The 23,575-nt window shown below is 35.7% G+C and overlaps 2 protein-coding genes across 2 annotated transcripts in view; both read right to left on the bottom strand.

The window, feature by feature from the left end:
* Positions 1 to 640: 640 nt before the first annotated feature.
* On the bottom strand, positions 641 to 6,585 carry LOC123548382 (protein NipSnap homolog 3A-like). Its single transcript, XM_045335588.2, has 6 exons — positions 6,079 to 6,585; positions 3,926 to 4,127; positions 3,113 to 3,271; positions 2,183 to 2,314; positions 1,512 to 1,583; positions 641 to 918 (listed from the first exon to the last, which is right to left on the bottom strand). The coding sequence occupies exons 1-6, from the start codon at positions 6,154 to 6,156 to the stop codon at positions 860 to 862; spliced, it is 702 nt and encodes a 233-aa protein (XP_045191523.2). The 5' UTR covers positions 6,157 to 6,585; the 3' UTR covers positions 641 to 859.
* Positions 6,586 to 12,511: 5,926 nt separating this feature from the next.
* The window catches only part of LOC123549898 (RNA cytosine-C(5)-methyltransferase NSUN2-like), a 49,728-nt gene continuing 38,664 nt past the window's right edge, over positions 12,512 to 23,575 (bottom strand). The window contains exons 17-22 of the mRNA XM_053546493.1: positions 21,195 to 21,287; positions 16,113 to 16,251; positions 15,379 to 15,418; positions 14,654 to 14,787; positions 14,269 to 14,348; positions 12,512 to 13,678 (exon numbers count right to left, since the gene is read on the bottom strand). Of these exons, the coding sequence (XP_053402468.1) occupies positions 14,269 to 14,348; positions 14,654 to 14,787; positions 15,379 to 15,418; positions 16,113 to 16,251; positions 21,195 to 21,287 (486 nt within the window). The 3' untranslated portion in view covers positions 12,512 to 13,678. The remainder of the gene's footprint in view (positions 13,679 to 14,268; positions 14,349 to 14,653; positions 14,788 to 15,378; positions 15,419 to 16,112; positions 16,252 to 21,194; positions 21,288 to 23,575) is intronic.

The raw sequence follows: 23,575 nt of genomic DNA, 5'->3' as shown, positions 1-23,575 counted from the left end.
TGTTAATAAGAAGTTACAGTAAGATATAAGCAATAGTAACAAAGAAAAACAAAGGTTGCCGAAAACTTTAACCAAGAAAGCTCACGCCGACGCTGGGGCGAGTAGAATAGCATCCCTATTCTCCAAAGACTATCTGAGACTATTCAGTAAAACCACACTTAATGAAAATCTTGAATATATTAAACTTGTACTAAAAGGTTAACATATACATGCTAAGTATCTAATGATACTTTAAAGTATGCACAATATCCATTTTAAATATTTACTATATGTAAAACATGTTTGTAGTCTAGACAGACATAATGAAATGGTACCAGACATTTTGGACCACCCCACACAAACACTGCCTCCCTAGAACTCTGAAAAAGCATTCACCACTTTTTTTACCAATCATTTCAAGCCAAAAATATTGCAAATTCAAGTTAAAATTTTAGTGACCACTTTCAAAATTCTTAAGCTACTTTCAGGAATATCCCTAATCTTGTGACAATGGTTAACAGAAGAGGAGGCCTTGAACACACGATCTTGGGAAGACACAAACTTTTCTAGACTGGCGAACAAAAACCTGTTGCTATTTTTAGAAACTGTTGCTAAAAAAATACCATTTTATGTTGATATATATATATATATATACAAAAAAAACAATGCACTAGTCTGTATTTATACATATAACAAATCAATATTTACATTAAAAAAAGTGAAACAAATAATTGGTTTTCATAAAACACTGGGAAATGTTAAGCTATATTCCAACAATATGAATAATCCATCCGTTTATTTTTTAGTGCTTGCCGTAGTTCTAAGAAACCAAACACAGATCAGATTGTTTTGTTCTTTAGTAGGAGGACAAGATTCTTCTTCATTTCATGGGTGACCATGGTGTCGGCAAGAGGAGACGAGAATGAACAACTGTCACACCTGAAAATATACAAATAAAACTTATTGTTATTTCAAATAAACCAGGATCTGCCCTCCTTCAACAACAGGTATGCTTGGCACAACCAAAAAATATTTTGTAATTTTGGTGTTCTTATTCGAAAGTGAAAAGTTACATTTTTGATTTTATTACCGTATGCCAAAAGTAGCAATTTATGACGATGTCTTCTGTCAGCTCTACTGATGAGGAATACACAGATGGCATTCTGGGATATATATTTCTTACCATTACTTATTTACACTTACTTGTACTTATCAGTACTCACTTCCTTAGGTACAAGAAACAAAAACACAATTTGCTTTTCATCAAGCTAGACTCAATGGTTTCTTGGGTTATACAAAGACATATCCACTTGCTCAAACTTGGTATGCTCTTGCTGCCAAAAAACCATCAATATGAAATCTACAGTAAACAGAAGTTTACATCTTTTAAAACTTTCCATATCATTTATTTGAAGAATCCAACAACATGGACTGCCCTGCAATTAAAATAACTTTTTTACAGAATTGAAGTTGATCTCATTACAGGGGTCCTACATTTATCAATTTGCACAGAACAAAAGCCCCTTATTTACCACTATCTTTGGCTGCTGTTTCTGAGGAATGAACAAGATTGTCCACATCTGGATGATGCCATAGCATGAAACCTGAAATATACAAAAATGGCAGATGATATATTGTCACACCTGTGCTACTGACCATCTGCAAAAATAAATCACCAGGCTCTAAAAATCACTAAAACAAAGTGATTTTCTACTGAATCATTTGCAGTGTATTTTGACCTTTGAATCTTCAATAAAGACCACTTTTTGACTCCCTCAGAGGTAGTCTTTACAGAAAGATTTGACTGTATTTTTAAGAAGAAAAGATTAACTTCCTAATTTATATACTTTAAGTTTAACAAATATTTCATGCATCTACAGAATTTAATTTATGTTGTCATTTTACATAGGCCGTAGAAAGTTTGTTGTAACAATAGATGATTCCTTGGGTTGTAACTAAATTTCAGCAGGATTAAGTGATAGAGAAAACAGCTTTTGGCACTGCTTTCTAGATATCTCAAGGGCAATAAGCCAATCAATGACTTGGAATAAGTATCAGATCTAGATGCCTCAACTCCAGGGAAGGAAAAGGTCCCAACAGTGTACTATTCTGCAAATAGGTGTCTGGATTGCAGGTACCTATGGCATAAACTAATTTGCTGGTTCCTGGCATGTTACCAAATTATCAAAATAAAAAGTTATACCAATGGATTCATATCCCAGAATGCTGTACCAGCTGCCTAGCAACATAGCAGATGGTCTGTGAATATTTCTTATGGCAGTGGTTGTCTCATCCCTACCCTTGGTGCTCACAAAGGCTTGACTCTCATAAACACCTAAATATAGAATAAAATCTATAAATATATGGGTGTTTATTAACGAGAAGAGAAAATCAACATGAATCAGAATTGTGCATAGTGGCATGGTATAAACTTTTAGAATTTCAATTGGCACAGAAAATCTTCGCAGTGAAAACAAACTTCATACAGAACAAGAGATGAGTCCATAGGATCGAGGTACCTCCCCTTGGCGATATTTTTGTGTTGATTTGCCGTAAAACCCAACTCACTCACTCACTCTTCCATAACACCGTCTGGCCACTGTTAAACAGTAAATGGCCACCAGGTCAAGGGTTAAAGATCCAGTCTGATTGAAACAAAACCCTATTTAAACAATTTCACATGCTGAATAACAAACCTCATCTCTTCCAGCACATATCAACATCGCCTAATAAAACTGATATCAAAAGACAGCATATTGTAGTCAGTAGTCAGTTATTCCCTATTTCTCTAGCAAGTTTCCAAACTATTATATATGGGATGCAGGTAGGGACATGCCAGTTGCCAGTTGCTACTTGCGAATTGGGTAAAGTTCACCATTTGTTTTCATTTATCACAACACATGGTTATTTTAAATCACCGTCAGGATGTGGCAACTGTGTAAAAAATGTGGGACTTTTACTGCGTCCTTGGACAAGTTCGACTACAATTGCAGTCGCAATACAAAGGTCCTGTGAACTGGCATGTAGCAAGTAGCAACTGGCACTTCCCTACCCACATTCATTATACGCATAACTTTTAATTCATTTGCATTATATTAAATAATTTATATTTATAAACAAATCACCACATTACCATTTGATGGTGGATCTAGTATAGCTGTTCCTGGTAAACACTTGAGAAGACTATTCTCCTGACGATGCATCCAGGGTAATATTTTACTGAAATAGTTCCCCACCCACTCCGGGTCACCTGCCAGAGCTTGTCTTACTTTCGCTCTGTGACTAAGGCTATCTGGAAGGTAAAACATGGATGAAAGATGATGATATTAAGGGTACATACATGTACTTCCAAATGAACATCAAATTAGTTTTTTATTTAAAGACAGATAGCAGTTGGTAAGAAGATATAGCAAATGATAAACATTGGTATTTTGATGTGAATGATATACATGTACCACAATTTCTTATATTTTACATCTAATCACAATCATGTAATTAACACGAGTGTTTTAAATAAATTTTCTTGACAAAAAGCCTGAAATTAACGTTTGAAAGCTCATTTAACACACATTAAATTCAAGAAAATATTACATTACTCACTAGTCAATCGATATCAGTGACTATTTAGGCTTGCCAATGTCCTAAACAAAGTTCAGAAAGTTTGTAATGAATAATCACAACACCTTTTAGAAAATAATATCTGGATAGAATCAGCAACATTCCAAAACTCACTGACCAAAGTACTTCTTTGTTGTTCTTTCATTCCTTAAGTATGTTTGAGCACTAATGTTTCCCAAGCAAGCTGGATGGCTTTATCCCATGATGATGACACTCAATCCCAACATCATGACAGGCCAATGATTCTAAGTCAAGTAACGACTTCAGACAGAGACCCCTTTTTGATCACACCTTGCAAATAAAACCGAACATGCATAAAAATACATACCGTATTCCCATATGTGCACTACATCATTAATCCCGCCTATTTCACTGAGCCAATAACCAATCAGCTTTGAGTGTTTCATTCTGATGTGCATCCACTCTTTACTAAGTTCCATAAAGGGTTTTATATCTTTCGGATTAATGGAGTATGTTCTCAACTCATACACCTTGTCCCTAAACTTTTTGTTTGTAGCAGAAAAACATTTCTGTAAATGAATTTAAAACATTAGACACCTACATAAGGTTCAATATAATTAAACAAATCAGCAAAACAATGGAATAAATTTCATTCAAATATTTTACAATTAAAAGTCAATGTTAAAAAATTGACATAAGATCTTCAATTTTTAACCAAATGAGACAAAATACTACATGTACTTTGATGAATGCACATCACTTTCTAACTTGACCTGTGTATTGGTACATATAAAACTTGTACTTTGTCCAATTATCTATGAAAAATTTAAAAAAGTTTATCGCTTTTAAACTGAATGGCTGGTTTTTTACATTCTCATATGAATATTATTATTTGAATATTTATATATTATAGTTCAACAAAGACCTTGGTCAAATATACATACTACTATACATGTAAAACAAGAGCTGTCACTATTGGTGACAAATGCCCCCAAAGTAGGCCCAAGAATGCCACAGTTGTATGCGCAAAAAATCACATATCATTTTGTGACCTTGACCTTGACCTTAGAGGCCTGGGTCATAAGCGTGACACGTCTTCTCAATATGGTTAACATTTGTGTCAAATTATTTTCAAATTCCTTGATAAATGGCAGTTATGGACCAGACAAGAAACACCCCTGATTTCTAAGTGTGACCTTGACCCTGGAGCTAGAGGTCTGGGTCTTGCACAAGACACCTCACCTCATTATAGGGAACATTTATGCCAAGTAATTTCAAAATCCCTTCATCAATGGCAGAGTTATGGACCATACAAGAAACATGTTAACTTTTGACCTCGAAGTGTGACCTTGACCTTGGAACTAGGGGTCTGGGTCTTGCTCATGACACGTCTCCTCATTATGAGGAACATTTATGCCAAGTAATTTCGAAATCACTTTATGAATAGCAGAGTTATAGACCGGACACGAAACATACCCTGTTAACATTTGACTTAAAAGTGTGACCTTGACCTTGGAGCTAGAGGTCTGGGTCTTGCGCACGACATGTCGTCTCATTATGGTAAACATTTATGCCAAGTTGTTTGAAAATCCCTTCATGGATGGCAGAGTTATGGACCGGACACGAAACAGACCATATTAACATTTGACCTCTAAGTGTGACCTTGACCTTGGAGCTAGGGGTCTGAGTCTTGTGCATGACACATCATCTCATTATGGTGAACATTTTTGCAAAGTTATTTCAAAATCCCTTTATGGATGGAAGAGTTACAGCCCGGACAAGAATTACCGGATGCACGGATGGACAGTGCGATTTTAATATGCCCACCTTCGGAGGCAAAAAAAGGCAGCTACTGTGGTTGAGTGTTTAAGGTTGCTGACATCAATTCACTTGTCCCTTACATCTGTGAGCATGAAATTCAATGTGACTGACTGGATCAGCCTGGATTCATGTCAAGGTCATCTAACAGCAAGTCTGTTTTTCCCTCAACAGGTCCCAGAAAAGTCACAAATTAGCTATGTAGCTAAATCTAGCTATATATAGCTAGAAGTAGCTATAAAACCAATACCAATAATGCAAAATATGTGAAAACAAGATGCAAAATGGTCATAATTACGTCCAAAAGGTTTATAAGATGAAAGACAATAACACAAATCCAAGATTTTTGTAGTGACATTTTCAATAACTGTGGCAGTATTTTGCGATAAATCATCACTGAATTTTTCTCTTGTGATAATCATCGTAGTATAAGACAAATTTATAAATGACTAATCGCAGAAATTCGCAACATGTATTGAAACTGAAACTGCATAGATCTCCATTCTTTGTGATTGTCTTCTGTCTCATAAACCATTTGAATGGGATAATAATTATTTTACATTTAATATACACATATGTTAAACAATTGTTATTGGTTTTCTAGCTATTTCTAGCTATATATAGCTAGATTTAGCTATATAGCTAATTTGTGACTTTTCTGGGACCTGCTCAAACACAGATATTTCAAAGTGCAGCACTTACCTTGCATGTCTGTTCTTGAAGGATAGACAAAAATCCAAAAGATTTCTGAAATCCACGTGCAGTTTTGGCTACAAGCATTTTGCAAATAAATATCCAAGTCTTGTAATTAAGTTTCAACAGTCTAGTACATCTACAAATTCGAGTGACATTTATTTTACTATTGTTGACACAGCTTTGCTAAATCCACATGTCCTGATAACATTTAGCCAGGCTTGCACAGTCACAAACATATCCTGCATTGACTGATAACTGACCTAGATTTAGCTTTGAGGTACATGTAACCCTACATAACTATTTATGATTTTATTGGTGATATTTTTTTAAAGTATAAAATGCAACTTTTTGTTTCAGTTCAATACTATAGATCAAATATCATATTCACTATTTTACCATTTATTTTCAACAAAATCACTCTTTCATTCTGTATGTAATATCATTTTAGTTAAATTGTATATAAGGTTTTATAATTGAACACTTCCAGATTCAAATACATGTTTTTATTTTAACATCTAATATTAATTGCTGTCTTTATTAATTTTAATTGTGTACAGGAAGTGTGTCCTAAGTTAAACATTATTTCAGTTAAAGACCCACCACAGAATAACTGTATTTTATTTGTGTTTCTATGATGGTAATTACACATGATATTGAGAAATACCAGTATATCTACCTTGCTTTTACAGTTACTTGACAGTGACATACAGGAAGTTAAAGAGAATGCATGTGTTTAAAGACCTGCCTTAGCCTAGTGACCTACTTTTCCCTTCCGCATAATTTTTGTGAAAATCATTCTGATAATACTGGTATAATACAATGACTGGGGACAATTTCGGCCCGCCTTAAATTATTGTTGTTTTTTTTCCACAACTTATTCAGTCAGTCTCTTTTCAGTATAGTTTTAAAATGTAGAAACAACATGTGGTCAACACTCAATACAGCAAGTGCTGTGCAATCTGCTATATAAATTTAATAAAACATTTTAGATATTAAACACATTGTCTTGGCTTAACATATGTCACTGTCAATTTGTAGTAGATACTTTTATTTCTCAAATTTTTTTTTCATGAAAATCCTGTATAATTACCATCATGGAAATAAAATACAAAAGAATACAGTTATTCTGTGGCACCTCTTTAACATTTAAGTTTTATTTAATCACTGTAGCAGTATGTGCAATAGTGAATGCATTTAGATATCTTAAGAGAATTATTTAGCTGAGATTTTAAAATGTTAAATGTACTGAAAAGAGATAGAATAAATAAAACAAGAGGGTCATGATAACCCTATATCGCTCACCTGTTAAACTTGGCCTAGGAATCAACAAGACAAACATTCTGACCAAGTTTAAAGAAGATAGGGTCATAAATGTGGCATCTAGTGTTAACAAGCTTTCCCTTTGATTTGAGTGGTGACCTAGTTTTTGATGCCATATGACCCAGTTTTGAACTTGGCATAGGAATCATCAAGATAAACATTCTGACCAAGTTCCATGAAAATAGGATAATATATGTGGCCTCTTGGATGTCAACAAGCTTTTCCTTTGATTTGATCTGGTGACCTAGTTTTTGACCCCACATGATCCAGTTTCGAACTTGGCCTACAGATCATCAAGATAAACATTCTGTGCAAGTTTGTATCTAATCAAAACATAAATGAAACCTCTTTAAGACTGAAAGGGCCAAAACAGAAAATTTTGCTCCTTTCAGGGGCGGTAACTATAGAACTCATGATAGAATCTAGCTGGTTTTCAAAAGGAACTGAGATTTTGCTCCTTTCAGGGGCGGTAACTATAGAACTCATGATAGAATCTAACTGTTTTCAAAAGGAACTGAGAACTTATTGTGACTTAAGTGGTGTGTAAGTGTGGTTAAAATCAAATGTAAAATGTCACTTTTATCGTGTTCACATGGTAAAAATTAACAAATTTTGGCTCGTTCAGGGATCAATCAGGAGCCGTAACTCCAGAACCTATGATTGGATCTGAAGGATTCATCAGGTAATCCAAGATCTATTGTTGTTAAAGATATTTTGCAAGTTTGTATCAAATCAAACCATAATGAAGTCTCTATATGGCTGCAAGAGCAAAAATAGAAAATTTTGGTGCTTTAAGGGGCCATAACTCTGGAACCCATGAAGGGGTCTAGTTGTGTGCAAGTTTGATTAAAATTGGTTGCAAAATGTGGTCTCTATCATGTTCCCAATCCAAAATAGCAAATTTTGGCCCTTTAAGGGACCATAACTCTGGAACCCATAATGGGATCTGGCCAATTTTCGAAAGGAACCGAGATATTATGCCAATTCAAACTGCCTGCAAGTTTAATTAAAATTGATTGCAAAATATCGTGTTCACAAGAAATTGTGGACGGACGGACGACGGACGAAGGGCGATCACAAAAGCTCACCTTGTCACTATTTGACAGGTGAGCTAAAAAGCTGAGATAAAGTTGTGAAAGCACAATCATGTAAGTGGGGGTGGGGGGTTTGAAGGAAGTAGGTCTTTAGGTAGTGGTGGGTCCCTAGAACAGCATTACTGGATAACAGTACCAGCACGTACCTTTGCATCACAAGTAGACTATTGCAATATCCCAGATATTATGGAAAAAACAGTATTTTTTAACACTGTTAATTGATATTGCATCACACTCTTGCAAAAGTTGGGGAGAAGGATGGTGTCATCTCAAAATATTGATAATAATGGTCAATTTGTTTTCTGGTGTTTATCTGCCTTACATTTTGTCACAAATTTTATGTTCAGTTGAACATTTATTGGAAGGAACATTGGAATGGCATTAAGCCTTCGTAGTTTTTGTTTGCGAATTTATATATATTAACACGACCCAATTTGTTTTCCTATTAAACAAAGAAGGCTGAAAACTGTGTTATTATTCAACAATTCATTTTCCCCCGACATCACAATTATTACGTCATAGTGGCGCGCTGGAAAAGAAATCAATAGAAATCAGGCAAATATTTGATGGATATCATGATCCTTGACGTGTTAGAATCAAAATAATATATCTCAAACAGTGATTTGCTCATGAATAAAATCATTGTTTATCGTTTAGATGCCTTTTAATATATAACTCGGACTGCAGGCCTAAATATCCTAGATAAGTATTGATTATAGTCTCAAAGACACTGTGAACTTCACCTATTTACCACTAAAACTATTGGGACAGGCAATCATCCTATTAAATTTGACTACTGTAGGCAAAAGTGTTCTCTTGTTTCTTTTAGTAGAAAACACATTTTCTACCAACAGACAGACAGACAGACAGACAGACAGGCCAACATGAGCAGATAAATACACCCTCATCTCTGGTCAAGAGGGATATAAAAATATGAAACACATTTATTTTTTGTCTTTTTTTGTCAGTTTTGAGTTGCATCAACCAAATATAGCTCATATGGCAACTTTCAATCATCTGGCGGAAGATGCACTCCAGGTGCCCCTCGGAACATTATTTCAGGCAAGGCCAGTCACTAGGGAGAACCATTGACATATCTTAGCCAGCTGGATGACTTCATCACATGAATGCATTATACACTCCAAGTGAGGTTTTGAAACAACAGTAGTACAGGGAAAGTTATTTAAAGTCACCGGCCCTATTAGCTTGTCCACCAATGCCCCCTGGGTCAGCTGCATACAAGTACATCACAAAACATTGTTCAAAAGCATCACAAGAAAAACAGGAGCATCTTGTGGGATAGAAAATATATGTATACATTTGGTATAAACATTTGGCAGGATTTTTTTTTTTTACAAATGGAGAGTATGTAACAAAAATTACTTCTCTCTACCTGGTAAATTGATCAAAACTGAAAGTTTGCATTAAAATATGTCCAGCAGTAATTACCAACTCAAGTCATATGATAGGTTCTATGCAAACTCTTTCCAAAAACTTTCATCCATTTATAAACTTTAAATATCAACTGTGACCAAACTTTCATATAAAAATGCCAAATTCTACAACATAATGCTGCGCGATCACAAAAGCTCACCTTGTCACTTTGTGACAGGTGAGCTAAAAATGGAAAAAAAATATTGGTCTTTGCATTTATCAAGTTTCTTCCCGCTGGTAAAATTTAGGTCATATGGAAACTTTTCCAATGTTTGATGGTCGAGGAAGACATCAGGTGCCTCTACAGGCATTGTGTATGCCAGCTGGATGGCTTCCTCACATGAAGACCTCTATATCCCTAGCAAGGGTTCGAACCCACAGCTGCAGTAAGGTGATTCAGTAACCAACCTCAACCATTGTGCCAAGGATGTCCCCATTCATTCTCCACCTCAAATTCTTACGAGAATGTTTTCAGGTTCTTGTTGACAATAGGTCAGTACTTCCATACAGAGTTGGACTTTTAAACAAGAGCACCGCCTTGCAGGTGCTGACGCTCATCTGATTTTTTTGTATAATAGAAATATTGTCCTACCCATGATTTTCTTAGTCTAAAAAGGGCCATCATTCTTGCAAAAACAGGATAGAGTTATGTTTCTTGATGTACAGCATCCGCTTATGATGGTGGAAAACTGTTGCAAGTTTTAAAGCAATAGCTTTGATAGTTTATAAGAAAAGCTGACTTAAACATAATACTCAACCAAGAAAACTGATTTTCTAAGTCCAAAAGGGGCAATAATTATTGTAAAAAGCAGGATGGAGTTATGTTTCTTGCTGTACAGGGTCAGCTTATGATGGTGGACAAGTGTTGCAAGTTTCAAAGCAATAGCTTTGATAGTTTAAGAGAAAAAGTTAACCTAAACATAAAACTTAACCAAGAAATCTGATATTTTCTAAGTCCAAATGGGGCCATAAATCTTGCAAAAAGCAGGATTGAGTTATGTTTCTTGCTGTACAGGGTCAGCTTATGATGGTGAACAAGTGTTGCAAGTTTTAAAGCAATAGCTTTGATAGTTTAGGAGAAAAGCTGACCTAAACATAAAACTTAACCAAGAAAACTGATTTTCTAAGTCCAAAAGGGGCAATAATTCTTGCAAAAAGCAGGATGGAGTTATGTTTCTTGATGTACAGGGTCAGCTTATGATGGTGAACAAGTGTTGCAAGTTTCAAAGCAATAGCTTTGATAGTTTAGGAGAAAAGTTTACCTAAACATAAAACTTAACCAAGAAATGTGATATTTTCTAAGTACAAAAGGAGCCATAAATCTTGCAAAAAGCAGGACAGAGTTATGTTTATTGCTAAACAGGGTCAGCTTATGATAATGAACAAGTGTTCCAAGTTTCAAAGCAATAGCTTTGATAGTTTAGGAGAAAAGCTGACCTAAACATAAAACTTAACCAGACAACGCCGATACAGACGCCGACACCGATCAAGTGATGACAATAGCTCATCATTTTTTTTTCAAAAAATCAGATGAGCTAAACAAGAGCACCGCCTTGCGGGTGCTGACGCTCATCTGATTTTTTTTGTATAATAGAAATATTGTCCTACCCACGATTTTCTAAGTCTAAAAAGGGCCATCACTCTTGCAAAAAGCAGGATAGAGTTATGTTTCTTGATGTACAGTGTCCACTTATGATGGTGAAAAACTGTTGCAAGTTTTAAAGCAATAGCTTTGATAGTTTATGAGAAAAGTTGACTTAAACATAATATTCAACCAAGAAAATGATTTTTCTAAGTCCAAAAGGGGCAATAATTATTGCAAAAAGCAGGATGGAGTTATGTTGCTTGCTGTACAGGGTCAGCTTATGATGGTGAACAAGAGTTGCAAGTTTTAAAGCAATAGCTTTGATAGTTTAAGAGAAAAAGTTGACCTAAACATAAAACTTAACCAAGAAATCTGATATTTTCTAAGTCCAAAAGGGGCCATAAATCTTGCAAAAAGCAGGATGGAGTTATGTTTCTTGCTGTACAGGGTCAGCTTATGATGGTGAACAAGTGTTGCAAGTTTTAAAGGAATAGCTTTGATAGTTTAGGATAAAAGCTGACCTAAACATAAAACTTAACCAAGAAAACTGATTTTCTAAGTCCAAAAGGGGCAATAATTCTTGCAAAAAGCAAGATGGAGTTATGTTTCTTGATGTACATGGTCTGCTTATGATGGTGAACAAGTATTCCAAGTTTCAAAGCAAAAGCTTTGATAGTTTAGGAGAAAAGTTGACCTAAACATAAAACTTAACCAAGAAATCTGATATTTTCTAAGTACAAAAGGGGCCATAAATCTTGCAAAAAGCAAGATGGAGTTATGTTTCTTGCTATACAGGGTCAGCTTATGATGGTGAACAAGTATTCCAAGTTTCAAAGCAATAGCTTTGATAGTTTAGGAGAAAAGCTGACCTAAACATAAAACTTAACCAGGCAACGCCGACGCCGACGCCTACGCCGACGCCGACAACCGCTCAAGTGATGACAATAACTCATCATTTTTTTTCAAAAAATCAGATGAGCTAAAAACGAATCACAACAAATAAACAAAATCTTTAACACATTTATTCCACTTGGCAAAAAAAAAAACATAAACAAATACAACAACATTTAATGTCACTGATTAACAGTAAATGAAATCTGTAACCAACATACCTATGAAAATTGAGCCGCACCATGAGAAAACCAACGTAGTGCATTTGCAACCACGCAGTCTGGTCAGGATCCATGTTGTTCGCTAACAGATTGTCTAACTGCAACAAGGTTTGAAAGCGAACAGCATGAATTCTGATCAGACCGTGCAGGCTGGTCTGAATCCATGCTGGTCGCGAACGCACTATGTTGGTTTTCTCATGGTGCGGCTCATTTATGGTGATGATTTGTTTCATGATCTGTTTGTTCAAATAACAAAGAAAACCATTCACACAATAAGCATTTACAGAAATCCTCCATTTGTTTGAATGACCATGGCAAGTACATTTTTGTTCATGGCACCCATTTTTCCTGATGCTATTAACCTAACTGACTTGCTCTTGAAGAATTTAATATTTCCTAAATTCTTTTATGTGTGTTTGAATGAGGGATAAACAGACATCCCTGCACCCCCCCCCCCCCCCCCCCACACACACACCCAGGAGTCATATTCTTTTACAAGCATGTAAATTGCATATACAGCAGGCCTGCACATTTCTTGAACAGCAAGATCTATTTCTTCATTAAGTGTCTGAATACCAAATGTTGAACTGAAATCCAATTACTAACAAACAGCAAGTCCATGATTACTAAAGCACTTATCCACACTCACTTTCCATTCTGAATAATTTCAGACAACTTTCCATTCTGAATCATTTCAGACAACTTTCCATTCTGAATCATTTCAGACAACTTTCCATTCTGAATCATTTCAGACAACTTTCCATTCTGAATCATTTCAGAGAAATGCTGCATATCCAGACATATATACACTTATGTAAAAAAATGTTATCCTGTATGATGTAAATCAATCAAATCAGCTTGTAAGCATCATATATGTGAATACTTCCAGCTCTCAAAACTTGCTATATTATCAACAGTATGTGCAATAAAAGTAAGAACTTAAACTAGTAAAATGTGCATATTTTTCATAAAGTACTTCACTAACAGAACAATTTACTCCTCACATCTAAACCTTATGACTTCTATGACTGTACACAAACTCTTCCCTATGTCTTAAAACACTGAAAAGTTCAGAAAAAAAAACTATAACAAAAGTAAGCCAGAAAAATACTTATAGAAAATTTTCTATCTTCCATATTGAAGATCATTATACCTGTATAAAAGAACACTAATTCCGTACGGTTTCTGCCTTTACCATTAAAGATCATTACACTCATATATTATATGACATTGATATAAAAATTGTGCATTGTTTCTATCTTCCCTATTGAAGATCGCTACACTTATAACACTGGAAATTTTGAATCGTTTCTATCTTCCACACTAGAGGATCATCATACCTCTACAAAAAGAACATTTGACAAAAAATTCTGCATTGTTTCCATCTTCCCTGTTAAAGAGCATTTCACCAGTACATAAAACAAGGGGACAATTTTTTATATCACTGCCTATATATAACAACACAGACAGAAATTCTGCACTATTTCTATTTTCTCTGATGAGGAACATTATTTCTTGTATGTAACAAAATTGAAAAGATGATTCTGCTCTATTTCCACCTTCTCTGTTGAAGAACTTTATTCCAAAGCATAATAAAACTGAAAAAAAAATCCAGAACTATTTTTATCTTTCTTTTTGAAGATCACAATACCTAAGTTTCCATCTTCTCCTCTTTGTCTTTTTTATCTTTTTCTAAAGCAGCCATTAGCTTCTCTTCCTGTAGTTTGCGTCCTGAAATAACCAAAAGTTCAATTAACATTCATGATCTAATAATCACATTCTTTAATAATAAGAAAAAACAGCATCATATAATTCTAGATTTAGCTGATATTTTGCAAGTATGAAATACCAAACTTAAATATCAGATATTCTTGTGACCAAAATTTCAAGTAATTAATATTTCACAAAATTATCAAAAAAGTTAAAATAAGAGAAAATGATTCCCTCTGGAATATTTTGGATCTGAAAGTACAACTAAATACCTTCTAAATACTTCAGAGACTTTATAATGTGAAATTCATAAACCAGGCCTTTACCATAATCTTCTCGTTCCATATCTGCCAGTCTGAATGTGTTTTTCCATTCTGATGTCCTGCCATCCTTGTAGTGTAAACACCAGTTATCTCCCCTTGCTCCAACAAATGTAATGTTACAATTTGGTAGACTGCTCCTGTAAATTATCAAATTCATTCAAACTGATTAAGACGAGGTGATCGTTAACACTAATGGATGCTCACGGAAATTGCTGTCGCATGAGGAGCTTTTAAGTTGCGGTAGTTGTGTTAAGGACAAATGGTCAGTAAAAGTTGTGATTCTTTAACAATGCATTCCCTCTCACTGATCTCTATGATTATGTAAAGTATGAAGTCAATAACTTACCTAGTATTCGAGTTATGCCCCAGACCAGGTTTTAAAAAAAGGGAGAAAATTAAAAGATGGGACCACCTAGAGTTATGGTTCCTTGTCACTGCATTCGCTCTCACTGACCTTTCATTCAAAAATTTAATCAGTACAAGTACTGGTATTCTTCACAGAAAGTTAACTGAACATTTTCATGAACAACTTGTTTTTTTACAAAAAGGTTATGATTACCTTTGCAAATACCTTTAGTTTCAACTTATAGACTAGACTTCCTGATACTACTAAATTACTGAGCTAGCCAAGTCACTAACTACAATGCACCTTTTTTTATTTATATATTTTGTTGGGTTTAACGTCACACCGACACAATTATAGGTCAAATAAAATCACCATCACTTACATGTATTTTGGTCTGTACACAAACAACACACATCCTTGATCTGAAATTATATGTAAATATTTAAGTAAACACATTGTCTATGTGGGAAATTTGTACTATAACACTTACAAAGGCTGCTTTGTTAACTCAACAAACTACATATTTGTCAGTCGATACAACAAGTTAATTCTGTTGGTTATGGCATACATGATGCATATATTATTTGTGATGGTCTGAGAAAGGACAACAACATACCTGAAGTATATTGTGCTCCATCTATGATTTATGAGGGGAAGTTGTCACTTCAATACAAACAGTAAGTCAATACTGGTACAGAATTCAAAAACACCTGTTTAACTAAACTTCCAAAGTTAAACACAGTGCAAGTGTGTGTGTGTATTCCACTGTAGGATCTTTTTCCACAAATTTTCAGTCATATGAATGATGGTGTCTATGAGCAACAGTGAGCATTATGCCTACCTTCATAGTGCTGCTTCACTAGGTTATCATACCATAGAGCATGTGATACCCCACCCAGTCAAATTACTGACAACAGATGACCAGTGTTAGAACTATACGCCGAGTGACAAGAGAGGAAGTTACTAGCACCATTTTTCTTGTCTTTAGTATGACACAGTCAGGGAGTAAACCCATAGCCTCCCACACTCGGAGCAGGAGTTCTACAAATAGGCTACCTAGGCAGCCTGTGTTAAGAGCATATCAAATGAAAAATCTGACAAAACAAACAAACATACCAGCTTCCTTAAGATCTGTCTGTGCTTTCTCACTCAATGTCTCGATCTTGACCTTATCGTAGAACGCCAGTTTTAACAGATCTTCGCTGTTGATGTTCACCAGCTGCTTGGTGATGAATGGGTACAGGAACGCCAAACCCTGTCAACAGGAAAAAGTGATGTCATAGTTTCATTTACTGTAGGGGTTATCATAGAATTCAAGGAAAGCAGAGCCTGTCAAAGTGATATTGTAATAGCAGACATTTTTGTGAGGGTTTAATTTTCACTATATTCGCAAGGCCCTACATAGCGCGAAAATTAATCCTCGCATAAATATTCACCATTAGTATAATTCTAATTCAAATAGAATACCATTATAACAATTTCGCGAATATTAAACCTCGTGAACATACCCAAAATTTAAAATGCACAAAATTTTGACTCAACTAAAAATATATTTTACAGTACAAAATGTACATGGTGAGATCATGAGTTTAATGCGTTCAATATAAGACATGATTATGACAGAACTCTAAAAAGGCCAAACCCTGTCAGTCAAAGTGATTGAAAATAACAATACTAATTTCATTTACAATGGTGATTCTCTTTGAGGACATGAACAACCAACAGAACCTGTGAGTTACAAGGAGAAAGTCACCATCATCAAGGCACTAACGAGACCAAGGATGGAGGAAGATGCTTTTCATCTCCTTGATCGGTCTGAACAAGTGATGATGGTCAGGCTCCGCTCAGGGCACAACAAGCTCAATGCTCACATGTACAAAAAATACAGACTGACATCATCGACAACTTGTCCATGTGGTGAAGAAGATCAGACTGCAGAGCATATACTTCAGAGATGTAAAAGGCATGACCAGGAGCGAGTTGCGACTTGGTCTATAGATACCTCAATCCACCAGAAACTGTATGGAGGCATTGAGGATCTTTGGCAAACCACAAGTTCCATCGAGGCTACTGGTCTGACAGTGCAGATGCGAACGACAAGAAGAAGAAAGACATGAACTACATCTAAGTGATAACAACCTGTTACAGCATGTTTCATTTGCTTAAGTGGGATCATATGGTATACTGAAAATAATTAAAGGTACTGGGTGCCTACCAGTCACCGGACAGGAATAAATACCTTTGTTTCGATTATATCGGAGTTATCGGCTAATCAGAAACATTCAGCACTTTGTTTTCATTTTCATATATCAACATTGACTGACAAATATGTGTTGTGTTGGATGGATTTAACGGCGCACCGACACATGTCAGGTCATATGGCGACTTTCCAGCTTTAATGGTGGAGGAAGACCCCAGGTGCCCCTCCATGCATTATTTCATCACGAGCGGGCACCTGGGTAGAACCACCGACCTTCCGTAAGCCAGCTGGATGGCTTCCTCACATGAAGAATTCAATGCCCCGAGTGAGGCTCGAACCCACATCGATGAGGGGCAAGTGATTTGAAGTCACCGACCTTAACCACTCGGCCACGGAGGCCCCCGACTGACAAATAAGTATTAACGAGGAATATTGTACCAATTCTCAGCTGTGTTTACAAAACTGCTGTCCTCTGACCTTGGGGCATTGGAATGGCAGTGCCCATGTGCAACTTGTTTTATTTGGGGGGGGGGGGGGGGCACCAAGTGGGTCTCAAACAATTACATGTATAGCACAGACCCCTAGAACTGCAGACGACAGTTTTCTTTTTGATTCATTCCTCACTTGGTTCACATACTGGTAAAAAATAATACTGTTTCTGCAAAATGAATGAACGTCTGCATCATTTGCTAGGTCATGTGTTAATACTGCATGAGTGAATGCCCTTGTATATTATAATATACATTTACACCCACTCCGAGCCTCATTTGTATAACAAGAGCTGTCGGAGGACAGCAACGCTCTACTAATTAACAGCCTTGTCGCTTGAATGAATAAGAAAGTCGAAAAAGGGGCATAATTTAGTAAAAAAGTAAAATAGGGTTATGGAACCTGCATAGTGCTTATCAGCTCATGACAGTGGACAAGTGTGTGAAGTTTCAATCCATTCCCATTAGTGGGTACTGAGATACCAGCTTACATATAAGAATTTAACCCAAAACTCCTAAGTTTAAAAAGGGGCATACTTTTGTAAATTGCAAAGATGAGTTATTGACCCTTTGCACTGCATGTCATATCATGACAGTGAACAAGTGTGTGAAGTTTCAATCCTTTCCTGTTAGTGGATACTGAGATACCAGCTTACATACAAAACCTAAACCAAAACATTCTAAGTCGAAAAAGGGGCATAATTTTGTAAAAAAGCAAAACAGAGTTATGGAACCTGCTTTGTGTATGTCAGATCATGACAGTGAACAAGTGTGTGAAGTTTCAATCCATTCCAATTAGTGAGTACTGAGATACCAGCTTACATACAAAACCTTAACCAAAAAATTCTAAGTCGAAAAAGGGGCATAATTTTGTAAAAAAGCAAAATAGAGTTATGGAACCTGTGCAATGTAAGACAGTTTATCACAGTGAATAAGTGTGTGAAGTTTCAATCCATTCCCACAAGTGGTTACTAAGATACCAATTTACATACAAAACCTTAACCAACTAGAACTGTCACAGGAGTGACTCATACCCCCACCATACGGTCTTGTCACAGAAGAATGGCAACCATAAGGAATCTTAAAAATACTTTGGAGTACTTCATCCTGGGCTTCCACATATAAGTAATACTAGTATAATACTAGTATAGTAATACTAGTAAATATATTAAATCTCTAATATTAGAGATACACTAAAAGTGAATACAAAAAAGTGTCTTACCGACCCATGCTACCACTGAAAAATGTTTTTACTTTTTACATAGGACTAATAATAAAAAAGTTAGAAAAATACCTAAAATATTGAAAATCTAAAAACAGGATTTCTAAAAATAGACCAATTCCTGGAATTTAAGGGGAAGCAACTCAGTACAAAGGTTAAAAAAAGGTTACTTCCCTTTGGCTCTAAGCCAATCAGAATGAGATATAGTAAAAATACATCAAAATTAACCTTAAATTCTAGGTAAAAGGGGACACAATTCAAGAAAAATAGTGTCAGAGTTATGCACCTTGTGTCACATGATGTGGGTGATGAGGTGGAAAATCTATTTTAAGTCTGAATCAAATCCATTCAGTAGTAATTGAGATATAGTGAAAATACATCAAAATTAACCTTAAATTCTAAGTAAAAAGGGGCATAATTCATGCAAAATTGGTGTCAGAGTTATGCACCTTGTGTCACATGATGTGGGTGATGAGGTGGAACATCTATTTTAAGTTTGAATCAAATCCATTTTGTAATAATTGAGATATAGTGAAAATACATCAAAATCAACCTTAAATTTAAAGTAAAAGGGGACATAATTCATAAAAAATTTATGTCAGAGTTAAGCACCTTATGTCACATCATCTGGGTGATGAGGTGGAACAACTATTTTAAGTTTGAATCAAATCCATTTCGAAATAACTGAGATATAGTGAAAATACAACAAAATTAACCTTAAATTCTAAGTAAAAGGGGACATAATTCATGAAAACTTGGTGTCAGAGTTATGCACCTTGTGTCACATGATGTGGGCACATGATGTGGGTGATGAGGTGGAACATCTATTTTAAGTTTGAATCAAATCCATTCAGTAGTAACTGAGATAAAGTGAAAATACATCAAAATCAACATTAAATTCTAAGTAAAAAGGGGCATAATTCATAAAAAAATGGTGTCAGAGTGATGCACTTTATGTCACATGATGTGGGTGATGAGGTGGAACATCTAGTTTAAGTTTGAATCAAATCCATTTAGTAATAACTGAGATATAGTGAAAATACAACAAAATTAACCTTAAATTCTAAGTAAAAGGGGACATAATTCATGAAAACTTGGTGTCAAGAGTTATGCACCTTGTGTCACATGATGTGGGTGATAAGGTGGAACAAGTGTTTTAAGTTTGAATCAAATCCATTTGGTAATAACTGAGATAATAGATTTCGGGACGCGACGGGACGGGACGGGATGCGACGGGACGCGACAAAACTGACTCCTTTTTCCCCCCTTCAAACATGTTTGGTGGGGGTATAAAAATTTCTAAGTCAAAAAAGGGGCATAATTTTGTAAAAAAGCAAAATAGAGTTATGGAACCTGTGCAATGTAAGTCAGTTTATCACAGTGAATAAGTGTGTGAAGTTTCAATCAATTCCCACAAGTGGTTGCTGAGATACCAGCTTACATACAAAAACTTAACCAAATCAGGACGCGGACGCGGACACCGACGCATGGGCGAGTCCAATAGCTCTACTATTCTATGAATAGTCGAGCTAAAAATATATTTATAAATTTCTTGGGTTTTCCGAAAGTAACAAAAACTGAAATAGATTTGATTTTGTTGGCTCCTTATGGTGGCATAAGCTCCGAGGTATTTTCTGCAGATAGTATTTCATTTAAAATGGTAACATGGGTAAATCACTGCTGTTATGTAGTTCGACCCCGAGGATAGTTTAACACTTTGAATATGCATGAAAACATGTTTTTAGAAGGCGCAGAAGACAGATGGACATAATCAGTTTTTTTTCGGTACAATTGTCATTGTCAAATAAAAATAATCAGTCTCCGAAATATTTGTCCGGTGACTATTCCACCTTGTTGTTTGATGTAGTGCATTTCATTACCCCTTTTGAGCCTCAAAATAACGGATGTTTTACGTCCGATTGTTTGAGTTTTTTTACATTTTCGGATGACAAATGAGCTGAAGTTTTATCGGGGCAAATTTCATGTTTTTGTGTTCATTTTTTATAAAACGGCAAAGGAAAAACCCCGATTTCTGTCCGGTGACTGGTCGGAACCCAGTACACAGGTTTTCAGAGTAATACCAATTTCAAAAGCCAGCAAATAGAAAATCTGGAGGGTTGAACACATAACTGCTGTATCTCCATCTTTCTTTGATATGAGTTACAACAGTTTTACAGTCCAGCCTGATTAATGAAAAGAAAGAATGTGAATTCTCTAGCGAATAAATAGGGTGGGCTAAGAATTACAGCGGCCATAAGTGTAAAAATATAGTCCCAAGAGATACAAACCTCATGACTCATCATTGTAGGTACAGTAGTATCCACCTTGTTCCATAGCTCGGGCATTGGGAAAAATATACATGTACCTATGGCTGCACTGAACTGAAAATACATACATACATTAACATAAGAAATATCCTCCAGCAAGGCTTAGGTTTAACAAAATATCAGGTTTCATTTTAACTTTTTATGATGTCTTTAAACAGAAATGAATTCAATAACACAAAGGATACAGATGCAAATAGGCTAGCGGTTCTCATGAGCTTTGTTTTGTTTTTCAATATTGATTACCATTATTCTTATTAGGTTTATTTTCTTGTATTTTGAGCTTGCTTTGATCCACTTAATAACAAGAGCACCACAATGCGGAGCAATATACGCCTGAAGGTATAACAGTTGACCCCCTAAGTGTGACCTTGAAACGAGCCATTCGAAACATGCGCTATGCACATCGTCTCAATGTGGTGATCATTTGTGCCGAGTTTCTTTAAAAAACCTTCAAGCAGTTCAAGAATTACAGAGCGGACACGAAACAAACTCATATGACCTTTGACCCCTAAGTGTGACCTTGACCTTGAAGCAAGCCATCCAAAACATGTGCTCTGCATGTTGTCTCAATGTGGTGAACATTTGTGTCAAGTTTCTTTGAAACTCTTCAATGGGTTAAAAAATTGCATCTCTATAAAATAACTGCTTTTGGAAGTTTTCTGTTTTTGTTTTTGTTGGGGCTGATGTCACACTGATACAGTTTGATTGTGAAGGAAGATACCAGGTGCCCTTCAGTGCATTGTTTTAGACATGGGCAGGCACCTGGGTAGAACCATTGACACTCCATAAGCCTGCTGGATGGCTTTCTGAGATGAAGAATTAAAACAAGAGCTGTCCGTAAGACAGCCAAGCTCGACTATTCGAAATATTGTCCCAGAAGCAGGAAAATATTACCCAAAAAGGTTAAATATCAAAAGAGTTTTAAGTTCAAAAGGGGAAATAATTTGACCAAAATGCATACCAGTTATGGGACTTGCTGCTATCAACTAGTTTTATAACCCCGAAGGCACATGCGAAGTTTCAATTCAATATCTGCATTAGTTTTGGAGATAGAAACTTGCATGTAAAACTTTAACCAGAATTTTCTAAGTCCAAAAGGGGGCATAATTTGCCCAAAATACATGCCAGAGTTATGGGACTTGACCCAGTGAGGTTGGTAATTGATCTAGAAAAAGAAAAAATAAGTTTCAAATCTATATGCCTTTTAGTAATAGCTGTATGTACTTGCACGCAAAACTTTAACCAGAATTTGCTAAGTCCAAAAGGGGACATAATTTGGCCAAAATGAAGGTCAGAGTTATGGGACTTGCTGCTATCAACTAGTTTTATAACCCCGAAGACACATGTGAAGTTTCAAATCAATATCTGCATTAATTTTGGAGATAATAACTTGCATGTAAAACTTTAACCAAAATTTTCTAAGTCTAAAAGGGGGCATAATTTGCTCAAAAAACATGTCAGAGTTATGGGACTTGACCCAGTGAGGTTGGTAATTGATCTAGAAAAAGAAAAAATAAGTTTCAAATATATATGCCTTTTAGAAATAGCTGTATGTACTTCCACGCAAAACTTTAACCAGAATTTTCTAAGTCCGAAAGGGGGCATAATTTGGCCAAAATGAAGGTCAGAGTTATAGGACTTGCTGCTATCAACTAGATTTATAACCCCAAAGACACATGTGAAGTTTCAAATCAATATCTGCATTAGTTTTAGAGATAGTAACTTGCATGTAAAACTTTAACCAAAATTTTCTAAGTCTAAAAGGGGGCATAATTTGCTCAAAATACATGTCAGAGTTATGGGTCTTGACCCAGTGAGGTTGATAATTGATCTAGAAAAAGAAAAAATAAGTTTCAAATCTATATGCCTTTTAGAAATAGCTGTATGTACTTGCACGCAAAACTTTAACCAGAATTTTCTAAGTCCAAAAGGGGGCATAATTTGGCCAAAATGAAAGTCAGAGTTATGGGACTTGCTGCTATCAACTAGTTTTATAACGCCGAAGACACATGTGAAGTTTCAAATCAATATCTGCATTAGTTTTGGAGATAGTAACTTGCATGTAAAACTTTAACCAAAATTTTCTAAGTCCAAAATGGGGCATAATTTGCTCAAAATACATGTCAGAGTTATGGGACTTGACCCAGAGAGGTTGGTAATTGACCTAGAAAAAGAAAAAATAAGTTTCAAAGCTATATGCCTTTAATTGATGGCTGTATGTACTTGCATGCAAAAACTTAACCAAGGTGTGACGCCGACGCCGACGCCAGGGTGAGTAGAATAGCTAGATTATTCTTCGAATAGTCGAGCTAACAACCCAAGTGGGACTTCAAACCCCAAGC

The sequence above is a fragment of the Mercenaria mercenaria genome, chromosome 6 (genome assembly GCF_021730395.1).
Source record: "Mercenaria mercenaria strain notata chromosome 6, MADL_Memer_1, whole genome shotgun sequence".
Classification (NCBI taxonomy): Eukaryota; Metazoa; Mollusca; class Bivalvia; order Venerida; family Veneridae; genus Mercenaria; species Mercenaria mercenaria.
The sequence above is the reverse complement of the archived record's forward strand: the minus strand, read 5'-3'. Positions and strand labels throughout refer to the sequence as shown.

Bases quoted from the DNA above. Each gene is read 5' to 3' on its own strand.
- LOC123548382 (XM_045335588.2), bottom strand. From the start codon at position 6,156: ATGCTTGTAGCCAAAACTGCACGTGGATTTCAGAAATCTTTTGGATTT. The intron at 3,272-3,925 runs GTATGTATTTTT...TTTACCTTCCAG, and splicing joins AGTGCACATATGGGAATACG to ATAGCCTTAGTCACAGAGCG. The intron at 919-1,511 runs GTAAATAAGGGG...GTATATTTTCAG, and splicing joins AACAGCAGCCAAAGATAGTG to GTGTGACAGTTGTTCATTCT.